At 36.3% G+C, this 11,894-nt stretch overlaps 2 protein-coding genes across 5 annotated transcripts in view; both read left to right on the top strand.

Moving 5' to 3' along the window:
• The first annotated feature begins 2,463 nt into the window (after positions 1-2,463).
• Positions 2,464-7,465, top strand: st6galnac1.2 (ST6 (alpha-N-acetyl-neuraminyl-2,3-beta-galactosyl-1,3)-N-acetylgalactosaminide alpha-2,6-sialyltransferase 1, tandem duplicate 2). 2 transcript variants are annotated; one of them, XM_081392802.1, is made up of 9 exons: positions 2,464-2,838; positions 2,959-3,157; positions 5,682-5,844; positions 5,937-6,105; positions 6,216-6,354; positions 6,440-6,543; positions 6,696-6,779; positions 6,873-6,972; positions 7,086-7,465. In XM_081392802.1, the coding sequence occupies exons 2-9, from the start codon at positions 3,077-3,079 to the stop codon at positions 7,263-7,265; spliced, it is 1,020 nt and encodes a 339-aa protein (XP_081248928.1). In that variant the 5' UTR covers positions 2,464-2,838; positions 2,959-3,076; the 3' UTR covers positions 7,266-7,465. The 2 variants fall into 2 exon arrangements, with proteins under 2 accessions (XP_081248928.1, XP_081248927.1); XM_081392801.1 differs by having other exon boundaries at positions 2,473-2,823.
• An 875-nt stretch (positions 7,466-8,340) lies between these two features.
• Positions 8,341-11,894, top strand: part of LOC308706904 (CASK interacting protein 2) — a 74,966-nt gene continuing 71,412 nt past the window's right edge. For all 3 annotated transcript variants that reach the window (XM_081392799.1, XM_081392798.1, XM_081392796.1), the window contains exons 1-2: positions 8,341-8,454; positions 8,803-9,140. In XM_081392799.1, the coding sequence (XP_081248925.1) occupies positions 9,047-9,140 (94 nt within the window). In that variant the 5' untranslated portion in view covers positions 8,341-8,454; positions 8,803-9,046. The remainder of the gene's footprint in view (positions 8,455-8,802; positions 9,141-11,894) is intronic.

The raw sequence follows: 11,894 nt of genomic DNA, 5'->3' as shown, positions 1-11,894 counted from the left end.
CTCCGTAGACGGGCTCTGATATTACCTTAATCACTGTCTTGTTGGCTAAAACACGGCACCATTTTGAAACATATCAGCAACTCCTAGCAACTGTTAGCTAGGCTTAAACTGCAGCGTGGTTAGTTGTAGCACAGTGTTACAACTAAGCCGCCAAGTGTACAACGATAATGAAATGAATACCAGAGGTTTGAGTACTTATTTATATATTTATTTTGCCACATTTAACTTTGTTGGACTTTCACAAACAATGTTGGAATTTAAATGTCAGAGTATGATTTTTTTTCCACATTTGTTTACTATGCATTGATCACTTGTTTATTTATTAAAAAGCCTGTTTTTCATGCAATAAACTCTTTAAAATGTGATTATTTATAATAATAGTTTTGCATGCAGCTGCCACACACAAATATAATTCAATAGCAATTACAATATTTGATTATTTTATTTATTTATGTATTGCAAAACTGTGCAGCCCTTTCATATCTCTATCCATGATATTGATCCATAATAGAAATATGATTGGATTTGGGATGGATGTATGGATACCTATCTATACAGATGTACAAACAATTATCAAACTATACAGATAAAATAGTACTGAATTATGTGTGTTACACACAAGTGTTACAACTAACCCCGTTGTCTGTTACAACCCCAAGTTAAGTTTGCACTTCTGTCACTTTCAATGCAACTGTACGAAAATGGTAGGTCCAAAAACTTTAAGTGTTCATTTGTAGCAGAGATGTGTATGTTGCTTGTGTAAAAAAAAAAAAAAAAAAATGAATCTAACTTAATTATTTTTTAAATAATTGAACCAAAACCCAAATGTGTTTTTGTTGTGCACCACTCTCCCCTATAGCCTAAAAAAAATAAACAAAACCTATAAGCTAACTAAGGTTTAGAGGTGCTACCTATACCCTGCACTAAACAAAGATGAAAATTACACTTCCCTAAGCATCCTCTCTTACCAAAAACAGGACAAAAAGGCTCATACACAAAATAAAGAGGCTCTCTCTCCCCACACTTCCCAGCTAAAGCCACAAACTAGTAGTTAGAAACAATAAAATGGATACAATTGAATTCCCCACACAAGGATAACCTGGTAAACAACACTAAGGAACCGTTGCTGGAACACGATTAACAAAGTCCCACTCGACAGACAGACAGACAGACAGACAGACAGACAGACAGACAGTAATATAACCTCCACTTCTGCCAATATAATCTGGCGTGACAGATACCCCTCACTGCAGTACAGATCCAGGGGGTGGAGCTGGATCCAGATCCAGAGGGTGGAGCTGGATCTCCTTCCACTGCAGTTTGATTGGAGTTTTGCCAAAATACATGTCATTCATACTTGTGTTGTTGCTCTACCGTTTTTCGCATTTTGAGTCGTAACAAGTAAGTTATTGTTATTCTTTTGATGGAAAACAAACTTTTTTTAATAACGTTTTAGACAGCAACATAGTGTCGGCCCATATCCGGCCCACATCTGGGCCATGTGGAATCCATGTATACCAGATGTGGGCCGATACTATGTTGCTGTGGGTAGTTTTAGTTTGTACATTGTGTGAATTTGCACCTTATAATTATGTACAGTGGTGGGCAATAACCAAGTATTTTATTAGAATATTTTCATTTGGAGAAATGTTGCTTTTACTCCAAACCATTTAACAAAAAATAATGTAAAAAAATGTCACCTTCCCTGAAAATCCTGTAGTTACATGTCAGAATAAATATTTCTTAAAAAGAAGTGTAGCATATTCTTTGATTGGCTGATCCTCTCTCAGTGGTCCACAACAGTATTAAGTAGGCACTTCTACTTTTATTGGAGTAATATTAAATTAAGTTCTCTTTCTACTACTAAGTAGAAAATATATGTGCTTTTTACACTACTGATTATGCATAATATTATAAAACTGTATAGCAGCACTATCAGGTTATGGATGACTTCACAAGGGCATCTGACTTAATTTATATAACATAAGAGCATCTCACTAACATAAATGCATGCAAAATAGGCCTACATTACCAGCACAATGAAATAGAAAACAAACAACAACAACAACAACAACAACAACAACAACAACAACAACAACAACAAAAAACGTTTATTTACACACAAGGTAAAACAGACTGAATACAGTAACTTTGAACACGAAACATAAGGAAACACACATTAGGAGCACATCGTAAGCACATTGAACGTTAACAGAATAACACACCAACATTATGGAAACCACAGGACATTAAAAAGTAGAACTTACACACAAAATTAAACAAAAAACACTAATTTCATTCTTTCACACTGCACTGCATCATGCACACACAAACACACTCAAATGTTGCAACTTACTCTTAAAATTGCGGGCTGGAGGAGTTGGATCTGGATCCAACCTCGCCCCCTGGATCTCGTGTTCTGCAGAGAGGATCATCTTCAACGACAAATAAGGAAAAGAAGGAGGAGAAGAAATTGCCCACAAACCCGATTGGTTATCGTCTAGGCTATTTAAAAATGCATAAATGAATCTGTTAGAATAGGCATTGTTTAAATGGCGCGACAGCTTAAAACATTTAAATATCAAGCGCGTCCATATTAGTATTGACAGTTTATTACGCAAATGCTCGAGGTTCAAAAAATGTTTCTAGGTAGGCAGCTCACTTGAGTCGTCGGTAATCGGCCTAATCAGTTTACAGGTGCGCTTGCAAGCTTTCACAGAGGATGTTTCTCCAAAGGATATTCTTTGCCACTTCCCTTATAACTTTAATACTCCTGTTTATTGTTGTAACCTTTTACTACGGAAACTACACCATAAAAGTGCGGTAAGAAACGAAAATGTAGGCTACTGAATTCAAATATGTGTCATTCTGAAATTCAACATTTTACCTTTATTAGTACTGACTTACTATCATGTAAAGTCACAGGCTATAACTAGAGCTGCAATCCCTTTTTCTTAGTCAGTATTTCAACTTTCGGGTGGATGAAGACAATGTCACAGATTCTTTGCACGGAGTTGAGGCTGACGCAGAAGAAAACAATGTTCCTCTTGGGACTCAGCCAACACTTGTGCCCTTTATGGACAAGCACAACTTTACTGCTCAGCCCCAGTGGAAATTTGAGGATCTGTACCGATTGGATGCACAGTTTAAACCGAGTGTAAGTGCAGTAGACAACAACAATAACTTAGAGAAAAGTTTGTGAACATCCTGCTAATGGGTGACATGACCCTGCTGAAAAAGAAAAAGCTCTTAAACCAGCCTAATAATTGTGTGCTGGTCTAGATTGTTCTGTTAACTGGCTTTCACAGCTTGGTTTTGGGCACTTTTCACTCTCTCTGTCGTTTCTTTAATTCATTTTGAACTAGCACTGTGATGACCAAAATACATGTGAAACATGTTTAACCCTATAAAGCCATTTGATACATTAATTTCTAAAGCTTTTCAAAAGTTGCTGGAAAACCTGTCTTACACAATCTTCTAAATCTGCCTAAATTTTTTTTTTCCTGTGAAATCTTTTTTTTCTTTTTCTTTTCTATAAGACGACGGATCATTTTTATTATGACCGCCATTTTTATTATTTATTATGACCACCATTTTTATTATTTCGCGAAAGCGGTTATATAGGGATTGTCAAAGTTTTTTTTTTTTTTTTTCGTCATCTACTGAATTTTTCGTCAACGATACCAGGGACACCGAAACACCGGGGAACATGAAATTTGGTGGGCATGTAGCCCCACTAGACTTTTACGGAAAAATTTCGTTTGGTCCCCGGGGGCCAATCCCCCCCCCCCCCGCGCTGCCCCCCCCCCCAAACCCAAAAATGCAGTTTTTCCTAAATAACTACCTGAACCGTGGCACCGAGGATGAAGACATTTTTATGGTATGTCGCTCTTAAGGGCCCACATCAACCTAGCCCATAATCACTCATTTGTGATTTGCGCCCCTCCCATAAAAAAATTAAAATGCAATATTATTCTGCTTTAATCGCCCCTATCTGCAGTTGAGATGTTCAGAACTGCACTATATTTCATGTGTATGATTAACTGGACATCCTCTGGGGGTTTGCTAAGTTTCGTAGAATTTCATCCATGGGGGGGTATAAAATAAATTCATTTATGTGCACATTTAGTGACTGTACACTCATCGGCCTGTAGATGGTGGTGTTGAGCGAAGGGTTGCTGGTTTAGGATGATACTGTCACTAAGGTTGCCAACTGTCCCGAATTAGGCGGGACGTCCCGTATTTTGGGCCTAATTTATTTGTCCCGTGCGTGACCTCCCGTGTCCCGTTTTTTGACAAGCTGATAAACCACTGACTGATACAACAGCAACAACAGCAGTGCTGACCATGACACTTGAGAATGATCACCGACACCTGTCATCATCCAATCACAGCTTTAATCACTGTTTTGAAACAAATCATTGTTTGATTTGCGAACATCCTCTGCCGTCTGGTCGCTTCCGCTTCAAGCCGGACTCGTCTCGCGCTAACGGTAATTTCCTTTCACTGTCCACGTTTTGATTTCGGCTAATCAATTTTGGCGAATGCAAACAACGTGATTATTGTTCATGAGTCTAACATCCAGCCACGCAAGAAAACATGTAATCTACCTGAGGGAATAATATGCTCAAAAACATGTCTGATTATTATTAATGTTTTAAAGCTTTTAGAAAGTACATAGAAAGCTTTTGTAACATTATCTTAACTGTCACTTTTGATTAATGTAATGCATCCTTGCTGAATAAAAGTAGGCAATTACTTTCTTTATTTTTTATTCCCAAAAAATAATCTTACTAACCCCAAACTTTTAAACTGTAAGCCTAGTGTATAATGTTAAAAAAGCTTTCTATTTTAGATAAATGCTGTTATTTTGAACTATTGTAATGTGACTTTTTTCATGTATGACATTAAAATTATTTTTAGAATTAAATACATAAATAGGTTAAGCAATACAAATGTGTTTATGTCTGATAACCTTTTAAACACAAACTTAACTGCAGACACTGAAATGACGTACACTGTGTGATACAGTACAAATATTTTGAGTGTCCCTCATTTTCCTATAAATAACCACGATTGTCCCGCATTTTCCTTTTCTGAAGTTGGCAACCCTAACTGTCACACACACACATGCAGGAATACAAACAAACGCAAGCATGCACACACACTGACATCCACACGCACAGACACACACCCATACACTTATTGAGCCGTAAAAGACTGCTTTATCAAATATGATTTAAAAAAAAACATACAGTACTTGTCGAGTTTGGAAACATTACAATTTTTTATGTTTTTTTTTTTTTTTAAAACAAGTCTCTTATGCTCACCAAGGCTGCATTAATTTAATCAAAAATATAGTAAAAACAGTATTGCGAAATATTATTTCAAATTAAAAGAACTGTTTTCTATTTGAATTTATATTAAATGTAATTTATTCCTGTTATCAAATCTGAATTTTCAGATTTTATCTTTACTCCAGTTTTTAGTGTCACATGATCCTTCAGAAATCATTCTAATATGCTGATTCGGTGCTTGGGTATCATTTTTATTTTTAATATTATTATCAATGTTGAAAACAGTTGTGCTGATTTTGACAGGTATTGTATACAAAAAGGTACAATAAACTCTTCCATTTACAGGCTTTAGACGGTTTAATATGTTTCCACCATGTTTTTCAGGAATGCACGGCATCCTTGCGAAATTCCTCTAATCCAGAGTTTATGGAGAAGTTTATTCCGAACATTCAGCTGTTTTTACAAAGCGATCATCTCAACGTGAGTGAGTGGAGCCGGCTTTATCATTTTAACAACCCCTTTGGCTATATGGGACTCAATTACACAGGTTTGTTTAATCATAAAGCATGAACGTGATCATAGGTGGTTTATTATTATACCACGAAGCTAAAATAATGCTGTATTTCCTTCTTTTTATAGCCATAAAAGCAGCTGTTGACACCATCCCTAAACTTGCTTCTACCCAGTTACTACCAGTACCTACAAGAGCGAAAGATAGCTGTATTCACTGTGCTGTTGTTGGGAATAGTGGCATTCTCAATGGCTCCAGGCTAGGAACGGAGATTGACTCTAATGATTATGTGTTCAGGTAAATCTTAGAAGTTATCAAGAACAAAACGTGTCTTTTGAAAGCTATACATCAACTTTTTTATGTACTTATTTAATAAAACCACGTATTTACTTGTTTATTTCTGATAGAGTGAATGCAGCCATTATAGCAGGACATGAGGAGGATGTTGGGAAAAGGACATCTGTTTATGTGCACACAGCACATTCCTTAACCCAGTCCCTCATGTTACTCAAAAACAGAGGTTTCAAACAGATTCCTACTGACAAGGTTGGCTTAACGATCACTAATGTTCTTTTGAGCTGCTTTGGATGAACCTCTAATAGTTTTTTTGTTGTTGGCCTTTTTATGGAAGGACATTAAATATGTTCTAATCCCTGAGGGTCCAAGAGATTACAACTTTCTCGAGTCCCTTATGAAGAACAGAAAAATACCATCAGGAGCATATAATGGACAAACGTAAGTCATTATAACGGAAATGTAATTATCAATCAATATTTGTCATCATAAACCAAAAATAAGAGCGATTAACCTGGTTGATGATTGTCGTCTACACACTAATATTGATTTGTTTACACATGCCTAACGGTCAATGATTTATTATTTTGAAGGCCAAGGAATTATTACAGTGGGCATTTTAATGAAAGTTCTTACTACGTCCTCCATCCAGACTTTCTGAGATATTTCCGAAACAGGTGGGGGCTCAAATGTGCACACATTAGTTATGTTAGAATATGTTTAGTGCATGAAGTAATTTGTCATTTAATGTCTCTCACTTTTCATTTTAGGTTTCTTAAAGCAAAACAATTAAAAACTAAAAGATGGTGGTTGGTCAGACCCACTAATGGCGCATTTACACTTATGCTGGCTATGCACACGTGTGACATTGTAAGTGATATATGCACAGTTGTTTACTTATTAGCATTCATGTTTATTTGATCAGATGACCTATGAGTGTATCATTTTATAGTGATGCCTTGTTTTTCTTGCTCTTCACGTAGGTGAGAGTCTATGGTTTTAGCACGGTCGACTATCGGAAATATCCAGCCTACTACTATGACACCAAATACACTAAACTAGTGTTTTATGCTAATCACGATTATAGTTTAGAGATGAAAACCTGGAAGAAATTTCATGACGACAAATTAATCTGGCTGTATTTGGGAAAATCTGATATCTAAGTGAATCTGGGTTTTTTAAAAGTAATTCAGCTTCCTTAATGACCCAAATAATTACTAGAAAGGAAATATAGTGTTATTTCACATTAAGAAAGAGGTGTTACTTGTTGCAAATGTTTTATAACTTTTTGCATTGTTAGTTTCTGCTTTGTGTGTCTGTATTCTGAAATAAACAATAAATTAACTGTAAAAATTCCAAATTCAATTCTGCTTTCTTATATCATTACGTACAAAGAGCATATTAGCGGTCAGACATTCAGTAGTCTTTTGCGTTTAAGATGTTAATTATTAAAAGTCATGGATTATATTGCATAGGCTATATAGTGGTATAAGTCGTTTCTGCAAATTGTAACATTTAGGGAGTCAGTAAATGACAAATTAATATCTAGTTTATGGTTGCAGGTAAACGTAAAAAATTAAAATTAAGCCTTTTTTAAGATTTACGCAATTTAATTAATGGTAAAATGTCATCAAATCCTTACGTAATTTAATTGAATAATTGAACAGTCTTTAATCATTTTTTTAAATAAATTACGTAAATGTAAAAAAAGGCTTATTATTATTTGTGTGTGTGTGTGTGTGTGTGTGTGTGCGTGTGTGTGTGTGTGTGTGTGTGTGTGTGTGTGTGTGTGTAGGAACTTTACATTACATCGTTCAGGCACCAGATGTCGCAATTACTTTAGAAACAACAGTGACTTCACATTAGGATGTCAGTCTTTGATATATCTCCGAAATTACTATCAAAGCATATGGAGACATTTGTGAGATAACTGTTAGTTTTGTCTTATTGATTAACACACCCATGGTATAGGCCTAATACAAACTGTACATGTAACATGCACAGATATAGACAGCTTTAGAACATCGCATCCATCAATGTAAACATTTAGAGAATGTTATATAATATATTGGCCATTATCCTTTTGTTTCTTTTCTGGAATCGTTAAATTGAAGCGGGAGACTTAAAAGCGCACCTTTCAGGAAGAGAGTTACACCGGCGAGGCGCGTGACAGACGCACGCGCGCTCACGCACCGGCCACTTGTGTTGTGTCAAACACGTTCAAGCATGGCATTGCGCTTTTGCGATTTCCCCAACAGGAACATAAATCATAAACGGGATTATTCTTATTGAACTACTTCGGTTTCGTGGAATAATTGGCTTTAAGAGTTGAATCGACCTGACTACGTATTGGTGAGTAGCTATGTTACAGATCTACATGGCAAGCGTATTCCTTATTTAGCTTTTGATTAAAAAAATATTCAGACAAGTAACTGGTCAGGAAAGTTGTCATTATTGTTTAGGGTTATTTAAAACATCGTATTATACGTCCTACGGTACTTTCCATAACAACCAAATAATCACAGAAGCGCTCTAATGTTGTCTTGGAAATGATTGGTTGCCTGTTTATTTCAAATGAAAGATAAATTAAATACAGTTGTGTTTACACTCCACTGGTTTCTTCAGAAACTGTGTTTTATGCTCAAATATATTAAAGTGTATTATGATTATGATAACACTGTATGTGTGTTCTTCCCATAGGTTTCCATGTGATGTTTCTGGCTTTGAGGATGGCTTACATTCAATATATACGCGCTGCTCAAGAACAAACATGTGGCATAGGACCTTAAAAACGACTTCAATACAAATTAAAAGCTTAATGTACTGAATGTTTTGTCCATATTTAAAAAAAAAAAAAAAGCCAAATCCTAGGCTTCGTGAACCGAGAGAACCATGACATTGTGAATTCAGATTGTAACACACTTTTGGGAGCTGGACAAGAGCCATGGGCAAGGAGCAGGACCTTCTTCTGGCTGTGAAGAATAGAGACCTTCCCTTAGCTCATAAACTTCTGGCCAAGATCAAGACCAACCGAAATAGTGAGTTATTTTAAGGCACATGTTTTTCTTTTGCTAATCATATAGTTTATAGTTACAAATTCATCATGTACTGAGTCAATATGTTATCAGCTACAGATCATATTATACATAATGCTTTTTTAAAAAGTGTTTCACATTTAAAATATTTTAAATACGCTAAGCTGCAACTTGATACCCTGTGCAGTCATTCTTGAAAATGCTGTTATTGTGTCCCAGATTACTCTTCAGGTGAAGAATTCAGGTTCTTTATTTAACATTTGTGCTGCATTAGCAATAACGCTGGACTAATCACTGAATCAGCCTTGTATGACACTAAACAACTGCATCCAAACTGAACGTGAAAAGACCATTAGCATTTCTTGGCGATTCCAGTAATGTGCGCTATGACTTTATGTAAACACTAAGATGTAAACAGGTACCTTTAGACATCAACTCTAGTTGGAATAGTATGCCAAAACCTTTAAAACAAGTATGTTACTCAGTAGGGTTCAAGTTAGTGCAGTGCACCTGCAGAGGATGTTTTCAGGACAGTCTGTAAGTCTTTCCCAAGCAGATGGAGACCGTATCGACTGGAGGCCAAACAGGGTCAGTTCCTGGCGGGCCAGACGGTCAATGAACTCCCCTGCATATCTGAATGGTGATAGTCAGTCCAATTATGGTCATATTCTGCTACAGGATCGCAGTGTTATTAATATTGAATATAATTCTTGAATGTGTTCCCTGTCAGTCAAATTCATAGGCTATGGATCTTAATCAAAAGCCTTGACATGATTAAGTGCATTGGAGATTTTTGGAACTGGGTTCGTTTTTACGGGTTTACCGGGTTTGTTGTTTAACTTCTTATTTATTTATATCAAATTAATGTCTTTCTGATTTGAGCTGGACTTTGTTTCATTGTGCTTTTATAAAATTGTCAGAAAATTATTTATTTTGAATTCATTTTTAAAGTCGCAATGAAACTGAAGTAGCGACCGATCTTTTCGTATGTTGTGACGTACATATGACTGAAATGGATTATTGGAAAAGAAAAAAATGTAGGGCGGGAGCTTGGTTCTATCCTTCGAATGTTGATCGGACGGAGGCAGATCTGAATGTGAGCTTGAGGTCGAATTTAAGAAAATGGCAGGGATTAAGTGGACTGATTGGGGAAGTCCATACGCCACCAGAGAGAAGTTATGATATTTTAATTAAAAATGAAGAGGGGATAACCTATAAATCAAACGTATTTCAAGATGCATTTAAAATATATTGGGTGAATTTTCATTTCATGCCCACTTTAAGGAGTCAATCATTCACTCACAGTTTCTGTAGATTGAGCGTAACTTGTATTGAACCCGGAAAAACCTTGAAATTCCTTCTTCCATTTAGCTAAAATTTAGTATCTTGTGTTCTTCCCTGCCCCCACCTGTCTTGTTACAAATCAGGGATAACCCATATGGCAAACTGACAGATTACCTTTATAGAGATCTGGATTTCAGCACAGCATTCACTGTTCCTTAACAATGCCATGGGCTGCTTTGCTTTCAGTCGCTTTTGTTCCCTAAAAATGTAGTAGCCATGTAAATGACTGGGGTAAATACCTACAAGACACATAAGTTGACTCCAAGCCAGTGATTTTTTTTTTTTTTCACACAAAGCATGTTAAATGCAAGCATATACATGTTGTAATACTCTCTCCTCTTGCTCATGACAGATGGGTCAGGCTACTCGGGACTGTTTTGGAATCTGCTCAATGAGTTAATCCATGAGCGATGTTGTCAGTCATCACTAGATCTAGTATAAACTGTGTAAGCCGGCCGTTCCTTCAACTGAGCAGACCTGCATCTTACAGTCAGCTTTTAAATATTCATCGAAACTAGAGATAATGGATGGACAGTATTATTAGCATTATCTGAGAGCTTGCATACATTTTCTATTTTTAGCTTAATTAGCCTACAGAACACAAGGCTACTGTAGAAAACAAACGGCGCAGATCAGAAGACGCATGCATCTTAAATCTAGACTCACATTTATTTGCTTACAGAATGTGACTGCATGTGAATGCGCTCTTCTGAATTTGTTTTAAAGTGATCTTAAGTTTGTATAATTCCTGTTTTGCATCATTTCCGTGTTTCACGCCGTGTCCAAACAGTGAAACAGTAGCATGATACAAAGAGATAACCGATAACGGATATCTCATGTAAATCTGTATTTCTGCCCTAACCGGAGCGTTATGGCAATTTGATGATCATCTGGTTTCTGTTTTTGCGTGATGCAAATGATAGCGAATCTCTACGGGCTTCAAAAATCACAACACATTCACATCGTCATTGGCTTATGTACTAGGTAAAACAACGCAATTTCCCACTAATGTGGAAGCAAACATGATCTTTGGTATCAATATAGCCACTGGTCATATGATCCACCAAGCTTCAGCTCATTCAAAACAGAATATAATTTTTTTTTTTTTTGACAAAACGCTACTGGCCTGGTTATTTCCTATAGCATTAATTTCACACAAATTGGCAATTAAATAGGAGGACGCTTTCATAATAAAAATGTCAGTGCGCAGACTAGCAAGGTGAATTTGATCTGACTGTTTCTCTGCAGCTTTGTTTACAGTCTTCAGCACCAAATCAACCTTACAAAGAAAGGTGACTAAACCAGACTACGCAGGAGATAAAATCAGAACACCATGTCTGCTTTCGTTGTAACGATTTTATCGTCATCCAAGTGATTGACTGGGATCAATCTGTAAAGTTTATCTTCAATACC

Source organism: Scardinius erythrophthalmus (assembly GCF_964197995.2).
Source record: "Scardinius erythrophthalmus genome assembly, chromosome: 18".
Taxonomy (NCBI): Eukaryota; Metazoa; Chordata; class Actinopteri; order Cypriniformes; family Leuciscidae; genus Scardinius; species Scardinius erythrophthalmus.
Note: the sequence above shows the minus strand (reverse complement) of the source record. Positions and strands in the feature narration are given on the sequence as shown.